The 26,990-nt window shown below is 42.9% G+C and overlaps 1 protein-coding gene across 2 annotated transcripts; it reads right to left on the reverse strand.

The window, feature by feature from the left end:
* Window positions 1-2,883: 2,883 nt before the first annotated feature.
* Window positions 2,884-26,175, reverse strand: LOC306746579 (guanine nucleotide-binding protein subunit alpha-11-like; the record flags this gene model as incomplete). Of its 2 annotated transcripts, none has more annotated exons than XM_079229509.1 (7): window positions 2,884-3,292; window positions 3,655-3,808; window positions 4,517-4,646; window positions 6,828-6,956; window positions 9,255-9,409; window positions 10,869-11,053; window positions 26,040-26,175. In XM_079229509.1, the coding sequence occupies 7 exons, from the start codon at window positions 26,173-26,175 to the stop codon at window positions 3,102-3,104; spliced, it is 1,080 nt and encodes a 359-aa protein (XP_079085635.1). In that variant the 3' UTR covers window positions 2,884-3,101. The 2 variants fall into 2 exon arrangements, with proteins under 2 accessions (XP_079085635.1, XP_079085636.1); XM_079229510.1 differs by lacking the exon at window positions 6,828-6,956 and adding an exon at window positions 7,843-7,971.
* Window positions 26,176-26,990: the final 815 nt, after the last annotated feature.

Genomic DNA, 26,990 nt, shown 5'->3' on the forward strand with positions numbered 1-26,990 from the left:
CACTCCACTTAATAAATACTGGAACCCTCCTCCTGACGGCAGTCTCTCAGATGGTTTGTAGCTCGCTGGAGCTTAGTGTCATTTCCAGCAGACAAAACTGCAGTTAAGGTCCACACGTGTTTAAAAATATATACATTTTAGCCCCATTAACCTAGTGTTCAAACTTAACATCACGACTTCCCATTTAGTTTTTTAAAAGCATACATTTTTAAATTGATTTTTAACTTTTCAGCGGCATTTTGTTTCTGTTAGTCTGAGAAAAATCAACCGGCGGGAAAATGGTTTGAGATCTGTGACATTTACTTGTCTTAGTGGTTCGAGGAAATGAAAACGCATCAGTTATTAGAGGATGGCGTTTGTTTTTTATCCAGAGAGTTCTGTACAGTGTGGGATAGATATCTTAAATCTGGAAGAGAGCACAGTTCTTCATCAGAAGAGAAACCTCTGGACTGGTGCATCCCTCTGAGCTGGTCAGAGCTCATTTGAATGCAATATCGAGGGAGTTTTTAAGCAGCCCTTCTCACTAATGAACACAATAACGATCGCACAATAACCCCAGTGTGACAAATAAATGTTGCGTGTCAACTCAGAATCAAGTTTAAACTCTGCAAGTTACTTCTCAGACCCCACAAGCTTGAACAGAAGCAAATGGCTGCACGGAGAGTAGGAAATCAATTAAAAAACAGAAGAAATAGTCATCAATAAAGTGTACGAATGGTAGTTAATGGGTTAAAACATGCAAAGCCACAAGCATGGTCATCCAGTCAAAAAATACTGGGGGGGGAACACACACAAAATACTTGTCCTGGTAGTAGTGTCTTTAGTGGTGTGAGGTATTACAGGTCACACCGTGATACCAAACGCACACAAATAAGTGAAGAGCGGAGAGTCAGAGACGGGGTCCACCCAATTTATCAAGGGGCCAGAAACGTAAAATAAATAGACAACGAGAGCCGTTTAATGTTGGTAAACTTTGGCCCTGGCTGCACCCTCCACTCATAAGCCAGGAGCAGCAGCAGTGGATGACTCCTTCACTGCGGTCCTGTACCGTCTGATGCACTGTGATAGCCCTTAATGGAGGATGGAAAATAAGTCACCTGTAGAAAAAGGTCAAAGACCCCCCCCCCCCAAAAAAAAGAAGTATATCTGCACTCCACCGGCACCATCAATGCAAGCCTAAAAAAACTGGAAATCAGCAATGCAAAACCCGTCAACTGGATGTTTGTGTTAAATTACAAATAGCAAGCATGGACCGCGTGGGTCTCCAATCATCGATAAAAAAGTTCACCTAAGTTCGTACTGTACATGTTTCTAGGTATGCATTACAGCGCTGCGTCTAAAAACCGAGAGGACATACAAATTTCTCTTATTTTCTTCTTAAAAAACAAAAAAAAGTGTGAGGGCTCCTAAAGAAAAGCAAACAGTATTATCATGGATGGAGTTGTGATGGCAAAAGTACAACTGGAAATGTCTCAATAAGAAATAGAAAGCAGAGAAAGAGAAAGCAGATTTTTTTTTTTTTTTTTTTTTTTACAGCAGTTCAGACTCAAGTCAGACTCTGCCATGAGAAAAGGAGCACTTCAACATGACAGACTCAAATTATCAACACCTTCAAACCTGGTCCATAAATTAGATAAATAAAAAAAACTCTTTAATTACTCTTAAAATCATCTGGTCACCGTACTGTGAAGATGTTAGCCAGCCCTCGTTAGTACGCTCTGGAGCCAGTGTGTCGCAGTAGTAGAGGAACCCTCTTCTCACTCAGATCCGTGTAGTTAAGTGAACAAAATCCATAATTTCACTTTCAGGGAAAAAAACTGTATGCTTACTAAAGAAGTTGATTCTTCTTTTTTTTGTGCCAAACTTGGTGTACCACAGAGCATTTTGGTTGTTGTACAGGAGTATTTTGTGTATATGTATTCACAAGCGAATATACACAAACAACATTTGCAGACTTCAAAGAGCCTTTTCTGTGAAAGGTTCATAAGCTACTTTGCAGCCCGAGCTGTGGGCTGATAAACACCGATAACATCACGCTCCCCTCCACACCTGCTTCCACCAATCCGAGCCAAGCCCGTGTCAGAAGCAGGATCCTCTCACTCTACTAGTGTTTTGTAATAAGGGTGTGTGGGTGCATCAGTCGAGCCAGATGTGATGGTCACATGGAAGATTGTCCCTGTGAAGCCATACAGAAAACATCTGGAGGAGAGAAGCAATGCGATTAACTTAAAAAAAAGATTAAAACACAAAAATCTTTAAAAGGATACTTTTTTTTTTATGTCTGTTTTGCAAAGTTTTGATAGATTTTCCTACCAATTCTTATCACCTTTCCGTTTAGCCATTATTTGTTAAATAGAAGTAGACGTAGGAACAGATTTCTATCATTAAAAACATATTTTTTTATTCTTTTAAACTCAGCAAGTAACATATTTTGATTAGCTATGTCTTGCCCTCTCGTGCTTTTTAACTTAACGTGTGTTTATTTATGCATTTACTTCATAATATATATAATTTTGTTTGCGATTGTGATGCTCACACTGGTGGGTACATTCATAGATGCTGAATGGAGACAGAATCCTCAGCCCCACCCCCTTCTGTCCAGTGTTCACTTCCTGTCCGAGTCACTCCGTCCCATGAAGCCACCCACTGGTTCCCAGTTGGTTTCAACTTCGGAGGGCCGAAAGGGTTCAATGCCGCTATTCAACACTACACAACTCCTCGCTAGTCAATTCTGCGCGCCACACACACACACACACACACACACACACACACACACACACACACACACACACACACACACACACACACACACACACACACACACAGTACAGTCCTTGTGAAAGGTGTGTGCCAAACCTGACACACGGAGCAGCACTCAACAAAACAAGCTGCCGAGCGACGGAGAAGAAGGGAAAGCTTTGGTGGAAGCGGAAGGGCGGCGTTTGGAGGTGGGAGGATTTGTGAATGTGTGTCTGTGTGTGAGAAAGAAAGAGAGCCGGCATGATGCGCTGTGTAATGCATGTGAACTTAAGCGCACACTCCCAAAGAGGTGTACATTTGTGCAATGGGGGAGGAGATGTGCCGCCGTCGTACATGGGCCCTCACACCAAATTGTACTCTTTGAGGTTGAGCTGTAGGATCGTGTCTTTGACAGCGGCGAACACAAAGCGGATGTTCTCAGTGTCCGTGGCACAAGTAAAGTGAGAGTAGATGATCTTATCGCTGTCTGGGTTTAAGTCCACAAACATCTTGAGGATGAACTCCCGTGCTGCCTGTGCATCTCTCTGGGGACCTGAGGAATAGAGACAGAGAAGCACAAGCAAACATTGTTTTATGTCATTATATAAATGCAGCATTAAGTGAGTCAGCAATTTGGGAAACAAGGTCATGTCTGCATTCAGTATGGAGCGTTAGACGGGAGGGTTAGCTTAGCATAATGACTGTGAAACAGCTAAAACACTATTGTGGCAAATAAGTAAATTTTCTAAAATGTTGCGCTGCTCCTTTAAAATGTACTTGATCTGTGCCCATATTACACATATTACACAGTTTTAAATAACACATTCACACCAGCTGCATCTAAGGAGGCTGCTTCTGACAGTCTATTGCTAGATTAGTCAACACGCACGCATGCACACGCATGCATTATCTTACCATCAAACTCTGGGAAATAGTCCACCAAGTGCGAGTAGGAGATTTTCTCCTCAAGCAGGTCCTTCTTGTTGAGGAAGAGGATGACGGAGGAGTTTTGAAACCAGGGGTAGGTGATGATAGTCCTGAACAAAGCTTTACTCTCCTCCATGCGGTTCTGGTGCAGAGAGAAGTGGAACAGTGAGAAAAGACGTGTGACGGATGCATTTCACCTCAAATTACTGTACACCGCTTTTGTGTGTGAAGAACACCGGGCCTCATTCACCAATATCGTCACACGCTTTTTTTCTTCTTGCATTTCTTCTTCAGACCGGTCTGAATAAAAGTCTAAATCCTGACATGGTCAAATCTGTGTTCTAATAATGATAAATCCAAAATTACCTCTTAAAAGGGCGAGAGACTGCAGGGCTGTGTGCACACAAAAGAGGATCGAGTCAAGAATAAATAGTAATGCATTTCAATAGTTCTGAAGTGCCATATCTTCTAGAATCCATAGTGGATGTAAAACGCAAACAACAAAAAGCATGAGATGCCGTTACACCTTTAGGGCGCACAGCTGATGAAGTTAAAAAATAAAAGGTTTGAACTCTAAAACTAGTGGCAAGGTTTCTTATATTGCATATTTGCTTTTAATCTCAGGGTTAGTGTTAGAGTTTTTCCAATTGTAAAATAATATTTTTCTTTTCAGTTAAATACTGTAGACAACTGAAGACAACGTTAGAACCAATTATTTTTGCACACACGTACGCGTCAGCACTCAAATGTGCGTGCTCGTAGATTTTGTTCTTTGTCACTGGGACTTAAGAGCGGTTGGTGAATGAGGCCAGTTGTTTACTGGATGTCATGGTATTGTAGGTCCACCTACCTCATTGTCGGACTCCACCAGGACCTGGTCGTACTCACTCAGCGCCACCAGAAACATAATGGAGGTGACATTCTCAAAGCAGTGAATCCATTTCCTCCTTTCTGACCTCTGACCTCCGACATCCACCATCCTGACGGAAGGATGAAGGTGCAGAGGAAGATAACGAGTGATGGATCAAGAAAAAAAAATACATTAGCATACATCTCCTGGTGGCCCAGTCTCTATATTCTCAATGTCTGGATATGGCTGAAAGAGTAGCACTTTTAAAAAGGAGGTTTTGAATCCATCATGATGCATTTACTTATTTTAATCACATTACATATGCTGTATTACATCTTGTGAATATAGCAGAATAACTTTACAAAAGAGGAACAGACTAGTTTCAGGTCCGGCCGTCCTGAAGACGTTCTCTGGTGTACGTCTTAAACAGTTTCAGCACATGACCCAAATAAAGAGATAGTCTCATCCTGGGACCAATGACAGCCATAACTCGTTTTTACTACCCGTTTTTGTACAAAGAAAAAAAAAGCCTATTCGTCCTGTTAACTCCTGATGGATTCAACACCTTGAGAAGAGATTTAAATCATATTCATGTGTTTTCAGAGCAAACGTGTACATATCTCTATATTTGACAAGGAACTAAACAAACAAGAAACAATTGTGCAGTGTGAATATGCTTCTGTCCTTGTAAACAGGAGTTATGCACACCACCACAACGATGAACGCTTCCTGTTTGTGACCAATATCACTCAGTTTAGGACATTGTGCTACTTTCATTGTTTGTCAGTCCCAATGTCTGAGCTGCAAGACCAGAAACTACACAATTATTTGTCATAATCAGTCATTATTTGGATCTTCCCTGCGGATAATGGAGAATCAATGGTTTTATAGTAATAAATTAAATAAAAACCTGCACTGTAGAAGATTTTACATCTGGTTGTGCACTTTATCTCAGAAGGAACGCAATATTCTATAAAGCAATGTATTGCTGGAGTTCTTAAACTGAGTGGCATTCATGTGGTCATACATCACATCTGATCCTAGATCAGTCTGTACTTTTTTTTTTGTGTTTCTGCGCTACTGTGAAAGTGGAAGGTCAGAATGCATTAATTTCTCTCCTAGACAGCTTGCTCACCCTTCCCTGGTGTGTGTGATAAAGCACCACACACAAACAAGTTGTGAAGTTTTGAAAAACACACTTGTAGAGGACAAATGGGGAAACGGGAGGAACATAAAAAGCAAGACAAAGATGAGACGGAAGGGGGCACAGGAACAAAAGATGGACAGGAGGCAGAGTTTAAATGTCGATGTAAGATACAGAGGGCACCTCGGATGGTGGGATCCTTTTCGTGGTCGAAGGACGCCTCCGAAGTAACCGAATGAGAAACTACAAGCCGAGAAGATTGCAGCACAAGTTGAACGATCTATGCGCGTTAAAGATATGACTTCAGCACAAGTGTGTGCAGGCCGACACGCTGGTGTTCGTTGAAGCCATTCATTAACAGAAACCCTAACGCTGAATCCTCATAAGATTCCTGCTTCCCTGAGCGTCTCCTCGACAAGGTTCACTCGTCAGGGAGTTTAGGTCCCAGTTTCATTAAGCCTTCATTTGTGACAACCGATTCAGTAGAATCTTTCCGGTCAGAAACCTTTGATGTCAAGCCATTATACAAAAGGGCCTTGGTACAATTTAATGCCTAACTTCCTGTACCTTGTTGGACCTCTGGTCACACGGGTGCAAAGCTCAAGACCAGGTGAGACTTGGTCTCTTCAGAGAGCTGCACAAATCTAATATAATTCATTCAATAATACAAGGGCGCCCCCTGGTGGTGGCCCAGTCCACAGAGACCCAGGGCCAATATAGGCCCTGCAGGACCTGCTGCCCAAAATAACATTCCTCTACCGCGAAGAGGACGACCTCGTTTCTTCTGCCAGCCAAAGAGGAGAGGAGGAGAGGAGGAGGAAGAGAGGAGGTGACCCATTTACAGAGACCAGGCACCAGAATGTAGGACTTTGTGTTCATCAGGGGGTTGTGGTGCGTGTGCGGTTTGTGGCAGGAGGTAAAAGAAAGTGTCGGATGTAAAATGGGAATTACTTTAATTTCTATGATGGCAGGGGAAGTGTTAAGGAGTAAGAATGGGATACAGACACTCATCAATTAAAAGTCACAGGTTATAGATTCTTCCTATAAAATTGGAGAAAAAAAATCAAAAACATGGGTTTATTTGGCGCTTTGGACAAAAACACATCCGAGGACATATGGGTTGATGATGAACGAGGAGGGACTGAGCCAAAATGGGCATCTTTCTACCTGAAAATGATGCTTTGCAAGTCGAACGGGTACTCTATGATTCCTGTCGTGGGGATGCGCACCCTGAGCACATCCTGCTGAGTGGGAAGATAGCCAGAATCTGCAATACGATCCAGATCGGAAAGATAACTACAGGCAGGCCGGTCGAGTGGTAAAAAAATAGGAGAGATGAAGAGAGAAAAAAAGACAGAAAAACAGTTATATAAAGCGTGACAGGCAATTACCGCAACCCCCCTTGCAATTCCAGGAAGTGTGGATCAGTCCTGTTGAGGAAGCTTCACAGAAAATGCACATCTCAGAAACATAAGGGTGTTAGTAAGTGTCACTGCTCCACCAACACCATCCGAAAACCTGCACTCTTCTTTTTTTATTGACAACAATTTGTAGAGAGGTCAAGTACTTTGGTGGATTACGTTGCAGACAGTGAGGTGGCGTCAGTGACAGTAGTAGCAGTGTTTCAGCAGCACAGACGGCAGCATCTGGATTAGATAAAGAAGGTTCGGACAAGTGTGGAATCAAGGATCGCAGGAAGCATATTCCAAACCATTTCAACTTGTAATTACATTTTTAAAAGTTTAAATTATTTTAGCATTTCAAAGTGTGCTCAGATTTTAAACTTCCTGGTCAATCTCTGACATCTTCGAACCTTCTTCATCTAGTATTTAGTGGCTGCTCTCCAAACGCTACCGTGCAGAATGTCTGGCCTTAGTTTTGATCCTTGAGCCAGAACATTCACACACATCTGAACACAAACCACTGATATCTAGTCAGGTTGTACAATGTGGCCCTCGGGCTCATTTGATCTAAACAACATAACCTTAATTTTTTTTCTCTACAGGACAACTGGGTCTATTCAGACAAATGGGCTCTTGCCAAGTATCAGCTTTTTACCATACAGTTGTAATTTGAGCACTATCTAGCCCCTGCTTAACTAATGTTTGGGCATCATGACAGTCATCAGTGGTTTCTGTCCTCTAACCATGGTAACGCTGCTGTCCTGGTGACATGGGGGTACCTGAAGATGACGTTCTCCAGGTCAAACGGGTACTCTATTATACCCGTGGTGGGAACACGGACCCTCAGCACATCCTGCTGGGTGGGAACATATCCCTCTGCAGTCACACGGTCTAAATCGCTAAGGTAACTGGAGATATACATGAATAGTATGGACAACACTGAAATTAAGTCATACGCAATACTTTTCTTCTCTTTCTCACATAGACTATACATACAAAAAAAAGGGATACATAGCATATTTACCATGACATAAATATTCCCAACAAAGCAGGCATACCCGCATGCACACTGACTGGATGCATGATTAATCTGCAGTACAGCGAGTCCACATCCAGGGGGCACAGTGAGTTAAATCCCTTTAGCCATTTAGCCTTAAGTCACAGATTATTAGAAAGGAATTATGGCAAATAGCCTACTGCTCTGTGACACATTGGGCTACAAAGTGCAACAATAAGTGTACACCGCATCAATTATTTTTAATCCCAGGTTAGGAGTGACATTCAAATCAATCATAGTGAAATGACAGGGTGGACCACGGCTTGAAAGTCACTGTGTTGATGTCTGTTAGCTGGTTGAAACCGCATGAACTAAAGAAACAATTATCATATAGTGATAGATAAACATCTATGGTAGCAATAACCAAAATAACCAACATAAAATAGTGGCTATTGCAGCTGTGGCTAGATTTTTCATATAGGGTTGTTACATTGTGAAATAGGCTTTTGTCCACATGCAGCTGACATATAGCAAACATATAGGTAATTATACACAGGTAATTACACACATACACACAGGTATTACTCCGTTTCCCTGCAACGCAAGAAATAAAGGGTACATTTCTTTTTAAATTTACCTCAGGCATTATCTTGCTAAGCAGACAGGTATAAAAACAAATTTAAAAAAAAAGGTATTTGAAAAAATGTACCAGCTGCATGTCTGAATGTTTTTCCCCCCCTCTCCTGATGTTGGTGAACTGACCCTTTAAATATCATCTGATGGATGTACAAGTTAATGGTCACATTCATTAAAAGCAGATCTCCAACGATTTTCCACATAATCCATTAGTATACCAAGTTAAACCAGACTGTTATACATAGGTTTGGGATCTGGGTCATTATTATTATATTACTAGACAATCAATTATATTGTAATTTTAGATTTGCAAAAGGATCCCAATCAAATCCTGGTCAAATTCAGAATTTTGCTGGACAAGCACCAACTAATATCTACAAGATATTTGCTCGTATAAACTCAGGATTGTTAAGAATCAATAGTTACCAACACTGATAAGTGTGTATCAGTTCCCAAACCAGCATCCCAGCCATACACACAAGTTACTCACACACTTTCCACTCTTAAATCCTACATTTCAACACACACACACAGAGAGAGAGAAACAGACGGACGTACTATTTCGTGGAGTCAGAGAGCTGGTACTCTCTGCGGCGGTCGTAGGCCTCCAGGATCCCCGGGTCGGACCACAGGCTTTTGATCGCTGCAATGAAGTGAAAGTCGAACCCATTGATCTTCTCAATGTCCACTTCCTTCACAATCATGGCGTTAGACTGGGAAAACCACAAGCAATGGGGAAAAGTTAAGATAAATCGAGACGTGAGACGATGATGAACTTGTTTCTGAAGATCTTCGTGGTATCTGGAGGTAACTTTCTTCATGATGACCCAGATATTCTACTTATTCTCCAAAATAATAATCTTTCTGCGAGACAGATTTAATGCATCTCTTCTTGTGCAACTGACCATTTTCTTTCCTAGGAATTAAACACCGTTGCTCTAGCTGGGAAAACAACAGATGAAGAGGTTGCAGGATGAATGGCAGTAGCTCCCATGAACTTTCCTACACTTTCGTTTGGATTTGTTGTTGTTTTTATGTTTATTGTTGGAGCGCAGACCCTGAGACGATCACCGCCCACGGCATCTTTTCAGACAGGACGGACATTAGACCATGATAATAGTAAGTCAGCTAGAAGAAGAAGCAGTTGGAAACTCCACAGCTCGGTTCAGTAAAAGAAGTGGAAGAGAAGAAGAGGATGTTGCCGTCTTTAAGCAGGAAAAGGAAGCAGTTGACTAGTCGAAATACCAGCGGCGATGGTCGACAACTACTAGACGTCAGTGTGGCGATGCAGGAAATCAAAGCCACGTTAGTAGGACATAGGCCGTTTGTGGATGACCTCTCTGAAGCTGAGACATCTATTGTTCGCTTCAGCCAATGGAAAACGTTTCACAACAAGGTTGCTTACTTTCTTAACACAGACTCATGTGTCAATGCATCAAGAACAGTGACAGTATTGTAACAGAGAGAGGCAAATGTTTATGGTTTATTTTATTTTATTTGAATATACACAATTAAGTTTTGCCGATGAGGTTATTATTTCGTTTTGTAAGAATAAACATGATGGACATTGTCATTAATGAAACGCGTCAGGAACAATCATCAAGCGAGCAGCCAAGTAGTGCCTTAGGGTTGAATAGGCAACGGGGGCACTACACTGTACATGTATAATGCACAACACACACACAAAGAGAAACACCTTCAGTGGGACACAACCATGACATGTTCATTCAAAGAGGCTCAATATCCTTGTGTTTACCCACACCCATACACAGTTTTCATAGCTGTGACTTCACAATAGATACGAGGGACAGATATCAATACTTTTCTTAACTTTACAGAGCTTTTTCTTCTAATTTAGAAAGGTCTTTATAGCACTTATACTATATATCTATTATTTAACTGTGATCGGGGCCATTGTGCTGTATCCATAGAATTGGAGTAGAACTGGTTGCTGAGGTCAAATAAAATGGTATTCGTTGTTACTTGTCACACACACACTCTGGAGGGGAACTCCACACTGACCGACTTGGCTGAGGCTTGCTTAAAATATAACTTATTTCTGATTATTATTATTTCAGGCTGCGGTCTTTCACAAAAATCTATCCCCACGGACTATAAAACACAGTGATGTGTAGAAGTTCAGAAATCATAGGATCAAGGATATTTCCTTACCCGATTCTGTTCAAATTTGTAGGGGATCTTCAGGGTCTCAGTGGCGCGGATCATAGCCTGCATGGAGGTGAAAATGTTTTGGTAAACAAGCCGGATGAAGCCTCTCTTATCTTCGTCTGAGTACCCAGCTCCATGGATGATCCTCATCTGCTTGATGAAGGTGCTCTTGCCACTTTCTCCGGTACCTGAAGAGAAAAATGGAGGCATGTAGTCAATACAATGAAGAGTGCAGCAAACTCACGAGATGGTCAGAGTGAGACTGCATGGCAAAGGCCTGCGTAGTCTTGTTTATGACCGCTTTCAGCATTAGTAGCGACAGACAGACAGACAGACAGACACAGAGAGAGAGAGAAAGTTGACTCGCAGTATTGTTCAGGTAGCGCTGCTGTGTGATGTTAATATTATGTAAAGGATTTATTGCATTTGAGAGGAATTTAAGGGTAAGAAGTACAGAAATCAACTTTGGCTTCTGTGTATTCCTTGTCCAAAAAAGAATAAACAGACTTTTTCAACACAGCATAAGACTTTGTACACCAGAAGCAGTATTACAGTGCTTATTGGCAACCATTTTGAGGAATTGGCTACCAATTCTTGGCCTTAACATATACAAAAAAATTAAAAAAAAAAAAAAAAAGGGTCAGCACACAGCAACGGTGCACCCCGCTATAAATAAATGTGTCTCATTAGTGATCTTTGAATATTGCCGGAACCCTGCATTAGTGCGTTAACTCGAGAGCTGGATGGAAAATTATACTGTAGTTTGTGTTTTGATATAAAAAAAAGCAAACTACAAAGAATTTAGTTTGGTTACTGTAATAAAATTGTTTTTTATCACGTTTATATCCATCCCCTTAAACCAGTGACCTGAACTTCGTGGAAATGCTGGATTTGTATACAAAAAACGCAAATACCCTTCCCAACCAACACAACATTTACTACGATTCATTAAGATGACATTCACTGTGATACGATTTTATTCATATTGCTCACTCCCATTAGGCGCTAGTCCCCCATCCCCTCCAATTAGAGGATAACTCATTTTGAAAATCTGATTTCTCATTTGTACAAAGATGATCACAACACGCCAAGTCTGTGATCCGAGACAGATGCTCCATGAAAGGCAGAAAAATAGCAGAAAACTTTGATGCCAGTTGAAGAGATCCAAGAACACGCCGCAGCCCGTTTGTGCATCTGAAATGTTATTAGTGATCATTCATTACCGGCATAAACTGGTAAGAATTAAGCCAGTAATGGTCTTTCAAAACCCGGTAAAAAACAGGGTGTTGATCCAAGTCAGCTTTACGCATTATGAAATCACACTTCTTAAATTCCAAGTATATTAACTAAACTGGTTACGAGCGCATTTATTTTAAAGCTTCTTTGTCCGACGTCAGGGTGTTATCGCACAGTTTGGGGAATGAACGAATCAAAAAACCTTTCCAGGAAAAGGAGAAGAGAAGAGTGTGTGTGTGTGTGTGTGTGTGTGTGTGTGTGTGTGTGTGTGTGTGTGTGTGTGTGTGTGTGTGTGTGTGTGTGTGTGTGTGTGTGTGTGTGTGTGTGTGTGTATCTGAGTCCATATCGGGCTGTAAAATCATCATCAAGTAGTGTCGGGTTTCCAGATTTACACATATGGTAAGGAACCCGAGAAGAGGCTGTAGAATACGGGCATGCGCTTGAAAAGATTTATTCAGCATCCATTTCACCAAAACACCCTTAATTTCACTGGGGGGGACAATCTATGCATTGAGTAAAACGCAATTTTTTTAAGCTTTTCAAGACCGACAGCGATTGCCAAATAAACCCACAACTTGGCTTGGTCTGTTGGGTCTAACCCACATTTCACACTAGCCCTCTATGTTCTACATGCCCAGAAACACCACCCTCAGGCCACACACAAAAAAAGAGCTGGTGGCTTTTCAGTCCTCAGTGCAATCAAAAGGGATCCAGCACATCCATAATATCTGCAAAAATGAAAGGAAAAGTCGAGGTGGAAAAAACACACACACACTCACCACCACCTACATTCAAGGTTTCTGAAGAGCAGCCATATTTCCGTTACTATAGCAACCCCTCCTCTGTCTCCCTCTCTTTTTTAGTTCTTTCTTTAAACATTTTTTAAATCCAACCACCCCTTCTCTTTCTCCACTCTATCGTAGCAGAGAGTAAATATAACTGCGAGCCCTTCAGGCCGGCTCTGTGCTCTTCATCTTTTGAAGACGAAGGGCCTCGGCTCTCCACCGAGACTTTTAGGGTGGGCTGATCTGAGATCAGTACCAGGGGGGGTTCCTAACACCAAGGACTGTGAACATGTTGGGGAGATAGAGCCACTTATCCATTGATGCAGGAAGAAATGCCTTAATCTCAGATACAAAGTGTCTGTTTCGACACTGTGTCCATAAGGGGAAATGACCCTCCTCCATCTCCTCCAACTAAATGCCCAATTTTGGAGAACAGAGACTAGATAGACCGATTTAAAGAAGCAAAAAAAGGAGTCAAGCACGGAGAGCATAGTCTTTGTACTGGGCTGCGGCACTAATGTCCTGGTAGTGACTGCAGACTGCTTCAGCAAAAGGAGCATGAGCATTTCTCTCCAGCTTGAAGTCTGATTTATTTCTCGTGACCCCGTCACAAGATCTCCCTCTGCTGCCCTCTTAACTATCGTGTCCCTCTTTCACCAGCCAACACACTACGAGCCTCTGTCTTCCCTTTTTTCCTCCCCAGATTGCACCAGCCACAACCGTTTACATGCCCTCACCAGCTCTCCCCCACAAATACACTCCCTCTCTCTCCCTCTTTTTCACAACCCCTCCTAACCTCCTTTAGGCTAGAAATATGCCCTACCCCCTGTCAAGAATTTTGGATAATCATAAGCAGAATCCATATACCGTAATTTCCGGCATATAAGCCGCTACTTTTTTTCACATGCTTTGAGACTGCGGCTTTTACAACGATGCGGCTAATTGATGGATTTTCATAGGCCAACTACCATAGTGCAGTGTTTTAGGTTTTAGAACAAGGCCTTCAATGACATGTGTCCACATCAGATGCAGACTGGGGAAGAAGAAAAAAAAAAAAAGTGTCCCGGGAGTTTCTGTCTGACCCGTGCATGTATTGAACACGGCGCTGCCCACTACATGGCGCGTTCATACAGACTGTCATGTGTGGACAGCAGACGCTCACATTTCTTTGCACTATTACAGGCATGGCGGTCACACGCTGTGGATCGACCTGCAGCGCTGTTTTAACCTTATAAGCACCAAGACACATATGGTTTACCATTTTGTATTTCCCCATATTAGCAACTGTAAAATCACAAAACGCGGCGCGCGCCCCCGTGAACAGCGCACTCTCCGCCTCGCCAGCGCCATCTGCGTTCTCAGATGCAGCACCCCCATCTGCATCTCCAGCAGAACCTCCAGCCAGTACCACCCGTGGCTGGAATCATCGGGCTATGTAAATCCCTTTGACAAGAAGGAAAGGCGCAGCCACTGTTCCATGACGCAGCGCTCGCCTCACGATGTTGTGCAGCCATGTTGTCCAAATAACCACCAAACAACCAGTCACATTTAGTTATAACGAAACAAACCAACAACATTAAAACACTGCAGTGCTGCACACACACACAGACATCTCCAGCTGTCTGACCAGCAGCAACAAAAGCGCTGTGTATGATTAAATACGACTGCAGATTTTTTATTTTTTTTAAGTAACACAGCAAGCATTTAACTCACCACATGCCCGTAATCCTCTGTGCGAAAGGCATCATTAGTAAAATCCACCAGAAAGTCATCAGTAAATCCACCAGCAAGGTAGCTTCTAGGTTCTAGGTAGCAGCTAGAAGTTTCTAGTAGCTTTGTGCCCCTTTGACCAATCACAGCGCATGTTAATGGTCACACTGGCCCGCAGACCAATCATACATCTACGCCACCTCGCAGGCCCTCACGTCAAAGAATCCGCCCAGTCAAACTGAAGCTCTGATTTGTTGAAGACTACGGCGTAGTGTAACGTCCGCAGGAACGACTCGCAGACAGACGTTGGTTGCGTTAACTTGCAGGTTTATTGCAGAAAGTTCACAGAGTTCGCAACAGGCTCTTCGCTAACAGTAGCTCCGGCGTAACAGCAAACAAGCTCAACTAGCAGCCCCACTCTAGCATAACATCAACAACACAACGTCACTTCCTCCGACAAGCGGCGAGAAATCCTTTACAAAAACTGGCCGCATGCGAAGAGCAACTTTTTCTCAAGTCTGCCAGTGGATCCCAACAGCGTGGAGCAGTGTCAAAGAATCCACCATCACCAACGGGTTCCGAAAGGCTGGACTGCTGCGTGATGAGGAGGACAGCGCAAGCGGATTTGCCTCGGGAGGAAAGTGACATTGAGAGCGCAAACGAAAGAGAGACTGAGTGCAACGAAGCAATTCTGAGGCTGTTTAATTCCGACACTGAAGAAGAGGACTTCAATGGTTTTAGTGCACAGGAGGACAATGGCTATAGTGATCAATTACTTTTTCTGGTAGGTTCCTATATTTTCGGCGAGAAAATGTGTGACGAAGTAATTACAAACCTTCAGGCTGTTCAATTCCGATACTGAAGAAGACAACTTTAGTACTGTTCTGAAAAAAAAGCATTTGCCGTATGTATGTACTAGTTGTGGATGTTGCCAGCATTTATTTAATAAAAAGTTTTAAAAAATCGTTCCTGTAACATCTTGCTGTGTTCATATCTCATGTTTCAACGGGGACACCTGCGGCTTATAGACAAGTGCGGCTTATTTATGTACAATTTCTTTTTTCTTTTAAAAATGAGCAGGTGCGGCCTATATACAGAAATTACGGAAATTACGGTATTCTTTTTTGAAAATGACCTAGAAAAAGGGGGTCACTTTTAAATAGCTCACACACCACGTGGGTTTGATAACGCTCCCTGTGACAGGTAGCTAGGAGTGTGAGAGAGAAAAAGACAAAAGAGCTCAGATTGTCTACACACACAAACACTGATGCGCCTCTTGGATGAGAGCGAGAAGTCTCAATCAGTGAAGACCAAACAACAATGTTCATACAATAAAGCCTAACTAAGAAGAACCAGTGAAATGAAAACATGTGATCTTGTTGAGACGCCGCCCACTTTTACCTGTAGCCTCCGTTGCCAGGCTAGCTTTCATAAGCCTTTACATAACGCGACTGATGTCAGCTTGTGACACAACACCTGGTGGACTTGACACACCGCTGTTTTTGTACAGCAGTTTCGGTTGAGCCGAGGTCGTCGGTCTATCAGGTTATATCTGTGTGTGCATGCGTGCATGTGCGCGCGCAGGGCCTGCTTTGATTCCACGGTCTGCTCATATCCCATAATTTCTTTCATTGTGCTTCCTGTGCAGGCCACAAAAGCCCTGATGCTCAAGCAAGGCCATCCCTGCCAACTATGGCTTTCCTCTGCAATGCCAGTCACAGATTTCCCTTCATAAGCGATGGGGTTATCAGCATCATGGCTAACCTTCATACCTACCGGACCGAAAAGCAACGCAGATTTCGGTGCTCCCTTTCAGTGCCTGAGCCGATTTAAATTTTTTTTTTTTTTTTTTTTCCCCCCACACTACTCTGTAATGTTGCACGGAATATAGATACTAAAAAAGGTAGCGCGTACCACCCGTACGTTAAAAACAATAAGATTTTGATGTATTGATACTTTATTAAATTAAAATAGCGCGGATCAGAGCGCACTCGCTGCTCTGCTCTCTGTCCGCCTGCATGCAGAGCGGGGCTCGAGGGGGCGGGGCTTCCAGCGCTCACACACCACACGCGCACACACAGATCGCTGGAGACACGAGCAAGAGCTTTTGAACGTCTTTCCTCGGCTTGCTGGAACAAATCTCTCCAGTTGATATTAATGATGATGTGTAGTCCAGTAAATCTGCAGTTTGTAGAATCCAACAGTTTCTGAGTTCTGTTGGACACAGTCCCAATCAGGCCACCTGATGCTTGTGTCTGTTCTTTAAAAAAATATATATTGTTTATAGTTTGAAGTTAAAAGGTTTGAAGCTGTAGTTTGAACTCGTGTTTTTTCATGTATGTATTTATTCATATTTATAGTATACTTTAAACAGGTAATATATTGTTCAATTTGGAAAAGAAAAAATTGCCTTGGCAATAAAAAGTATCGGTTAAGGCACCGGTATCGGAAAAAAAACAAACGATACCCATCCCTAATGAAGAGTGTTGGCATATTTGGGTTTTCGTCAATATAGACGCCGTTTGACAACCAATCTCAGCGGTTAGAAGAAATTTGAATAGACGCAGCAGAGATTTTACATCAACCAGATGTTGGCCTTTTTAGGAGCACGCTGGAAAGATGCTGTAAGAATCAGGCAGTCACAAGGCTAACCGAAATGTAGTGTGGGTCTAAATCTTTCACTAAATTCATCTTAGAAACTGGCCTCTCTCTGGCATACAAAGGAAAGGGATTGAGCCAAGGCAGCCTGGAGCTACACAACACACACACCAGCTGCCTAACCAACTGTGGACACACACAGATCCTGTGGTCAACCTCAAGGCATAGATGTTACCTTCACTGTGATGGCCCATTTTCTTTCCCTTTTCCTGCAATGACTTGGGCAACACACAGTGCAGGACACCAGCAGAAAGCCAAAAGAAAGAGGACTATTATCCTTCTCAGCTCTACTGCAGCTTCCCAACATGTGCTGCCTGCTGTCAGGATCCGGGTACAACACCACTGCTTTGTGCCGATGTCTCTGCATCTGCTGAGTGCTCCATGTGCGTGGGTGTCAGAGCTGTAAATTGAATATACTGTACATGATATAGCACGCAATATGCATTACACACACACACACACAAGTTAATCTGTCTACCTTAGGATAGCATCGTCTGTTCATCAGCGAGTGTGGGTGAGCAAAAATAAAATACAGGCTTTACAAAAGGCTTGGAGTAAGCAGCAGTATTTTCGTCTGCAATACACACTGTGCGGGGCCGCTACCAACTAAAAACACATGCCAAATCCTAGATGTTGACATTATTTCTTACTTATTTAAGATAATCTCATCATGGAAATGACAATCACTCCCGTGTCCACACGAGGGATGGCACGGTGATGAAACCCGGGTGTTAAAAACTTTTACAAAACACCCAGCGTAGTAAAAATTTAATTTCCCCAGTTTTAATCCTGTGTAAATTATTCATTTATCTCTTGTAATACGCTAAATATGTGTGAAAAAGTATTTTTACATCAAAATCATTTTGTCTTCCTATAAAACCGTTATCAATGTTTGATGACTCATCCTGCACTTAGAGGCATGTACAGAAATTCATCCCATCAAATAAGACCTCGTCGTTTGTGGTTCATAGTTAGCTAACGGAGCAATATGGCGAGAGATACGAGATGTGTATGTGATACAACAATCTGTACCAATGTTTTTGTGGGGGGCAGTGAACAAGCCAAAGCTCGGGTCACGTGATGAATTACAGGAAATGACGCCATCTCCTTGGTCTCGGGAGAAAGCATTTGAAGTATCTGTGGCAGAGCTGAACAATACGACAGAAAAAAAGCCTAAAACAAAACAAAAAAAAACAAAAAAAAAAAAAAAGACAGAAATACCTTCAATCTGTTTTTTGGTAATGGATCCATAGACTGTATGAAGTGGACATAGTCATAGTGACGTCACTCATTGGTTTGTTGAGGTTATGAAGCCTTGTGTTCGGCAATTTGACTTTTTGTAACCGGTTACAAAAATCCTTTGCATTCCAACTATGTTACCATAGTTGGAATGCAAAGAACCTGTAAGCCCGCCCTAAAGCATCCATGCCTGGATGGCCTCTCGACTGTCCTGCTCCGATCACCTGCCTGCTGTGGATTGTCTTGACGTGCCTGTCACTTCACCTGCGCTTCATGGCTACCGTCTACTCCCTGGACAACTAGCTGGCTGGCCGGTGGTCTCTCGCTGACCGACGGCTGTCGACGAGCCAACCGGCTCCCTCCTGGACACTCCTGTCCGAGCTCCTTGCTGCTGCTCTGGGCTGGCATGGTTCTGCAGTTCTCCACCTCGCGGCTCCTCCAGCTCAACAGCTTCTTTGCTCCTCTGTTCGTCTCGGCCATCGGGGCACTGGGACTTCTCCGTCGGCCCCGTTGCAGCCACAGATCACTCTGGAGACCATCAGGACCGGGCGCCGGACCTGGCGTGACAGGGCCTTCAGCTGTTGCACCCCCCCCTCCTCTGGTGCACCCTCCCCGTTCACATCCGTCGGGCTACCACCATGTCTTCAATCGGGCGGGCCCTCAAGGCCCACCTCTCCAAACTCGCCTTCACCTGCTAGCCCCTGTTCCTTACCCTCCACTACAGGACTCATTCTGCACAGCTGCTCCAGTTTTCTTTTGTGCCGGGGATGTTCTGTTTGTTTGCTCTATTGTCTTTTTTGTTTTGTTTTGTTCTGTTTGTCTCTGTCCCATGTAAAGCGTCTTTGAGCATTTTGAAAAGCGCTATATAAAATTAATGTATTATTATTATTATTATTATTATTATTATTATTATTATCCACTGCTTTATGGTCTGTTGGACTCTGTTGGACTCTAAATGACCATAATTTACTAAATGAACATCATGCTGGATAAAACTAGAGATTGAGACAAACTTATGTTTACAATGTTTACTGAGGGAATAAATCAAGAGAGAAGTAGAGCCATTTATATAGACTTCTATACAACCAAAGGAGTCTCCCCCTGGTGGTCAGTAGAGAGGATGCAGCTTTAACACATGAAGCATAGTCTTCTACAACCAGAGGAGTCGCCCCCTGGTGGTCAGCAGAGAATGCAAGTTTTAAGACATGAAGCATTTGCTTCACTCTGCAGGACCGGAAGTTGCTGTTGAAACGATCTATAACGTAACATGATGAAGTTTATATTTCATGCAATCAGTCAAAGACAGTCTTAAGTGAATCGTTTATTTCTTATTAACTAGAAACTTCAGCAATACTTTGAAAGTAAAGTGTTATAAAAAAAAAAGCAACACCATCATTAAACAAGAGCAAATGGACAACAAAAAGGCAGTAGATGCAAAAATATATAATTTAAATACAAAACTGAACCAATTTGAAAATGTTTCTTTCAAAAAAATAATAATCATCTCTACAACTCCTGACCTGACAACAGGTGAGGACCTAGGAGGTGTGTGTGGAGCCCACAGTCCTCTGTAGCTCCGTATCGCGATACGCATTGGTCTCTCCGTTCGAGCTTCTGCTATGGGCAAGGTTTTCTTTAGCGGATCAGACACTTTTCTGCTTTTGCTTTGACGCCAAATCCTTTGCCATCGTCTTATTGGTCGACTCATTACGCTGTTCACGTGATGAGTAAAATCTGACTCCTGCTACTCTCTGTGCTTCAACTCTGCTGCTGCTGCACACAGCACATGCATTCAGTATGATTGTAGCATCCATCATCCAACAAAAAAAAATGCCCGAACACCATGTAACACCGCTAACAACAACTTCTGCACCAAGCCTAAACATTTCGTTTTCACACTCAAAATCTCAACCACAACGCAAGACTAACGTCCCCCAAAAAACCCACAAGTGAAAGCATGGTATATCATTCTAAATCCAAATCGAAATTGAAAGATGAAGCGACACAAGTTAAAATGGTATGATCACAGAGACGAGTGGACTTTACTGTACACAGCAGCTGGTGGGAGTAAACAGGAATGAACATGCACAGAGAGCGCTGAAGATACTGGCAGTGAACTAAGAGGCCGTGTCCCCATCCTGAGGGGACCGAAGTAGCGGCGGTATATGGGACAGTCACCATCTAGCCTCATTCACCCCCATATCTCCAGAGTGTAAGTCATGACCCCATTTAAGTACGAGTGCATGTGTCTTTGGACTGAAATCAAGACGTTTTAAATTGTATACTATATAGGGTTGCAAAAAATATTCAAAGTTGGAAACTTTCCACGGGAATTAACGGGAATATACGGAAATTAACGGGAATAAACTGGAAATGTTGGGGTCATTTAACTGTGTTTACCTTGTCATAAGCAGACATGCATGCAAACATTTATAATACAACTTTTAAAAATGACTTTTTTGACATTGTGAGTAGAACTTTATTCTTTCATCGAACAACAAAAACATAAACGTTGAATAAAATAGGTGTATTCCCCATGATCACCACCCCCCAACCCAATTTTTTTTGTTGCGAGCTATAATTGAAATCTCTGTCTGTCTGCAATACCGCTCTTGGCCTCTACGCAACTCGGACCTCTCACACTTGCCAGGCATAGGGCTGAAACGTTCAGACGCAACACTGATGACAAAGACGTTCAAAAACAACAGAACGTTTTATGTTTACGTTTATGTTTCTGGCAGACAATGTTCCCAACCAGCTGCATTCAGGGTCCTGCTGAGCTAGGCATGCATAGTCTTGTTCTCAATTACATTTAAGTTCCCTGTTATATGCTTTTGCAAAAAAAATTAGGCACATTTTTTTTTCAAAATTCCCGTGGAAACTTTCCGGAAACTTTCTGGAAATTTACCGGAAAATTTCCGCCCCTTTGCAACCCTAATACTATAGTTCAATGTATACATAATCGTAACTAGTCGCTAGTTACCGTACGGAGTGAGATACCTAGACTGCATTAAACCCACATAACCTGCTGCTATCATGCTTCATGAGTTGGTCCTGCTGTACAAACAGTGTACACCAATCAGCACAAATGCACACGTTTCAGGTCAACAGAACATTACATAGATAAAAGTGAATTTTTAGAGTATCCAGAGTTACATTAAAAGACAATCTTGGGAGGCCCTGGAGGGGTTTAAGGACCTGGCCATGAACTGCAATGTCCCCTGTTTGAGTTGGGCCAGAGATCTGTGATGCAGGTCATGCTCAATTTCTCTCTTCTTTTAACTTCCTTAAAAAAGAAAAGCATGCAATAACCCCCAAAAACACAATAATTAAAAAAGGAGACCAGTTTCAGCCCCTACCAGTGTAGTGCCGAACCTTCCCGTTTCCAAAGGTAAAGGTACAATACTTAGAGAGAAGTTTTCGATCGAAGACGATAGTCTCATAATTATTTTGCCCGTCAAATGAACTGACAAACACTACATCATAACAACAAAGCGTGTGTTTGACTTTTGCATCACATAGCAAAACATTAGATGCACCCCCGTTATATCATGTAGACAAACAGCGTATTCAGGTGTGTGCTCGAGATCAGAGTGGAGACGTAACCACTGAAAAGATGGGTGAGCTTACGCGCCATCTTCCTATGTTATGAACTGAAAGCACACGTTTCATATTTTAATACTTAATGGAAATTATATACAATAGAGCCCACAGCAAGTACGTTGTTAGTAGCAATTTCCATCTCCAGCTGTGTTAACGTCAGCCACACACACCATTTTCCTGACGAAATGAAAAAAGTCAAAAGATGAATCTTACTCAATGATGACTGTTGACAAAACATTTCCATTCACAGAAATGCTGCAACTGCTTTCACAACTACATGAAAGACAGAAAACTACAATATGGTTGTCAACGTGCTTCTTTGGCGCTGTACCCTAGAGAATGTTAATATGCCGTATGTTTGATTTTCTTAACCTTCAAAGTATTAGATCTAATCACGATAAAGTGGATTTCAGGAATAACTGGCCATCCGCATAGCTCCTCAAATTCACAAGCATTAAAAGTACCGTATCACACACGCACAGAGACACACACACACGCACAACCACCGAGGAGTAGAGCTAGAAGATCCCTATTGCCATATATGATCAAAATAAGACGACTTGGCAGGAGAAGGAAGGTCAGCAATAAACATCTGAGCCGATCCCCTGATCCTTCGCCCTAGTTCAATCGGACTGTTCCTCGAAAGGATGTCTTAAGCTGATAACAAGACGTACTGCTGAGACAGGGAGGATCAACAAGAACAACTCAATCAATGACCACTTGGCAAACGACTGTACATTAAACCTCCACCTGGGACTTTGTGCTACCAAGCCGTCCAAAACATTTTTGCCATTAAGTAGACTTTTGGCCCTTTTTAAAAATACTCTGCTTGACAAATTCTCTGCCTTTTTTTATCTCATTCTCGGGAGTTTTTACTGATTGCCAGACATTCAGTTTCTCATATTTCATGTGAAGCCCACATTTTCATGAAAAGGGAATGCCAACTGGTACAATGACAGCTTTACTGGGAGGTTACAGTTTGTCCCGGTCAGCACTTTGGGAAACCCTAAAGTGTTTGCCCTTCCCTCTCACTTTACTGACCGTTCGCTCGCTCCAGCAGTTCATTTACCCAATGCAGTAAAGGCCACAGCTCCTGGTCCACCGTGTTTTGACCAAGTAGAGGCAAACCACTGGTCTGTGGAGCAGGAAGCTGTCAGTATGGCCCGATATGGCCTCAGTCACAGGCAGCCAGCCTGTGGGCAATGCTGCAGCGCTGGCAGAATTGTTATTTTCTGACCAAGTGGCTAAGTGTGATGTTTTTAAACTGCGAAACTAATCCTACCATTCAACCTTTCTTAATCTGGAAAAGTCATGCCTGTGCCTGGCATAAAATAAAACCTCATAACTGTTTTATCGATGAGACGTGGCGGTTTTGCCAATGCACCCTGGCCATATGGCAAACCCTGCCAGGAAGGGAAAGGAACACTGAGGGAGGGTTGATTAGTCTGTCTGCAGCTATTTTTGGTAAGAGATTTCTCATTAAAGTAATTTTCAAGCAGAAAAAGCCAAACACTCTGTGGTTCCAGCCACTCAAAATGGGAGAATTTGCTGTTTCTTTGTTTTACATGTCTGTCAACAGATTAACCCATCTTTGCATTTTGGAGATGACCGGCACGACAAGCAATTTTAAAATATCACATTGAGTGTCTTATGTAATGCAACTCATTTAAAAAAAAAAAAAAAAAAAATGCAAATCCCTAAAATATTCCATTTAAAAACCATATGAACGTAGAGTCGCTGCAACTCATCTCGCTGGAGGACCTGGAACTAGAAGCTAATGACATTTTGGTTAAACAGTCATTCAGATAACGATTGTTGTTGAATCAATTTATTTTGCTCAACTAATAGTTTTAGCTCTACCCTACATGAAGCATTCTAAAATAAAACGAGACACACAAGACAAGGTGAATTCTGATACCTTAAAAAGAAATATGAATCACATGCCTCCACAAAATATTGCAGTACTAATATGTATAAATAAATAAATAAATACATACATACATACATACACATTGCATTGAGTATACTTGGCCAGAAGGAGCGGTTGGGCACATTGCATTGAGTCTAGCTGAAATGTAAAACCTATCTATCGCCTGTAGATGCACTAAACTGCAGGGAAGCTAATGACCGGACTCCCACGTTCAACTAAAATGGATTAATGTCCAGCACTCAATATGTAGCTCAATATCTCGTCCTTCCCCTTTAAAATGCATTTGATGAAACTTGGTGGTTAAATAGATTAAAACGGTTTATTATTTGTCCTCAAGGAGGAAACTCTCAGAAACAGAGGTTGTCTTCTTTCTCCAGTGATGTGTGGAGAGGCAGGCAGCTCACTGAAGGCTGCGGGCCTGAGAATAATGCCAGGGGGATAATAGGAGTCAGTGACATCTCAAAGTCTCAGCAACGGATGTGTTTAACCAAGCCTATTAAGACCTACACTAATCCTGCCTTACACGTCCTTATCCCGGCGTCCAGGGAGCCTTAACTCACACAGGATGGGCCACTTACACCATGACTGATAGCAGGTCTTGCTGGCTCTCTGCCTTTCACACAGACACTTTCATACATGTTTTTTTAATATCTGCTGTCAAAATCAGGGATATACTAAAAAATAAAACCCCAGATGTTTTATACAGAGTGTAAATTACCTTATTTTCTAAATGTCCTGGAATCACTGTCAACCCAACCATTTATTGATCATCTGGCAAGAGAAATTTGATCACAGCTCACAAGCAAAACTTGTTTCAAAACTGCGACTCTAAAAACAAAATACCCCCTTTTTACCCGCTCACCTTGGTAGAATAGAGTCCAGTAGCGATTCAATTGTGTGAGAATAGAATATGTCCCATCAACGGTATTGCTCTAGTGTGGCCTACTTATCCAAGCTGAGGTATTCAGCAGGGAAATGAAAGGAGACACATGTCAAATAACCAGGGCTGCTTTTGGTCGGCGAGAAATGGGAGCAAACGTTTTGAAACCAAGGATGCAACCTAGATAATTCTAATTGTCCTAAAAATGGACACTTTCCTTTTTCCAAGGAGCTTTCACAAACGCTGCACACACAGATCAAAGTTTGCCTTTTAGAATATGCTTTCACACAAAATAAAAAAAATCTGAAAGCAGCACACGCCCGCTTGTGATAAAGCATAGCCCAATATTCATTTTTGAGAATAATGAATCAATGCAGTACAGAGCAACTTATTAAACAGCAGCTTCCACTTGCCCACACACCAGCTATAAAAAAAAATTAGCTAACATTAACCTACTCAGCTAGACTCCAGGAGGAGGGGGTAAATGGCTCAGTATCCTTGTCCTCTGGATGGGTAGATTTGTGACACTGGGTGAAGACTAATACATATCAGACAATTATAAATGAATGAATGGACACCAAGCAAAAAGGTCCAACTGAGGCACCTGGAGCTTCACCCAGTTGAACAAATGTTATGCAACATGGTGAAAGCAACAGTGTAAAGCAATCCAAAGCTAGTGCTTCTTCTATTATCAGTTGTCCATCTCCGCCTTTCAACCATCACCAGCTAACAAACCACCGCGGCAGTTTTTGTTAATGTCGGCCGACTAATTAGCTTGAGAGCTAGTCAATAATGTCAAATAATGTCTGCACACCAATGCAAATACATAACGTTACTTGAGTAAAGAGACAATATGGCTAGCTAGCCAGCTCTTGCAGACATGCACCTAAACAAGTAAGCTAACTATACACATATACAACTAGATTACCAGTAAGCGATTAGACCTACCACGCATTTCCCCAAATCATGCGATAACGTTTCTCATGCTGAAACCAACCAGCTAGCAACCTTAACTAGTAGCATATTTGCTAGCTTTGCCAATAAGGCCCCATGAACGTGAGTGTTTCCACACAACGACACAAGACATGGCGATGAGCGTGCGTGTGTTTTTGAGGAGTAAGCGTGCCACATACCGAGAAGAAGTAATTTCAGCTCCCTCCTGGAGTCGCGCTTGTCTCGGCGGAGTTGTTTGTCAATTTCTGCATTGATTCGTTTCGACTCCTTCGCCTCTTCGCTCAGGCAGCAAGCCATCATGGACTCCAGAGTCATCCCTTCTGGTTTGCGGCGGCCCGGTTGAGACGGGACACGGTTTTCAGCTGTATCCCGAAATCCCCCCGCAACCCCCCCCCCCGTCCCTCCGTCCCCCCGCCTCAAATCTCAGACGAGGAGGTGGTCTGTCGTTCTGGACGAACGGATGGGCGGGCGGGCACGGGTGGACGGGACTGGGGGAGGGGAGACCAGCCAGGGGGCTCGCTGTCAAGTTGTCCCCCCAGCCGAGAACAACCGCTACTTCACCCACGGTGTTCTCGGCAAATCACGGGAGACTCGCACAGGGTGGTGGGGGGGAGGAAGGAGTCAAGAGACGGCGGGGCCTCCCTGAGAAGCTCCTGTCTTTAAAAATACAGTTAATGTTAAACAATTGTTTTTATATAAATGACTGCAACTGCCGCAGATTAGCCACTTAACCCCCCACCCCATCTCCCCACCCAGCTTTATACCAGCCCCCCCCCCCCCCCTATTGTCATTCGGTGGTCCAAATTAAAACCGATAACCGTTATTTCTAATATCAACCGCCACAGCACGCGCGTAAAGGCTTCGAGAGCAGCGTTGCTAAGCCCGCTAGCTCACCTAGCAACGCCTCGGCTAACGTTGTGTCCAACCCCCGTAGTGATTGAAACGGCGAGCTGGTTGAAGGAATGTGTCCGCCTAGCTGGCGATGGTAGGGCAGCACCCTATCCTAGCACGTCCCGGCTCATTTTGACGGTTAAAAAAAAAAAATATATATACACATATATAAGGCTGCTGCTGCTGCTACCACGGCCTTCAAAAAGATGAGGGGACGGGGGTTTAAGATGCGTGCCGGC

This window comes from Taurulus bubalis (genome assembly GCF_910589615.1).
Source record: "Taurulus bubalis genome assembly, chromosome: 1".
Classification (NCBI taxonomy): Eukaryota; Metazoa; Chordata; class Actinopteri; order Perciformes; family Cottidae; genus Taurulus; species Taurulus bubalis.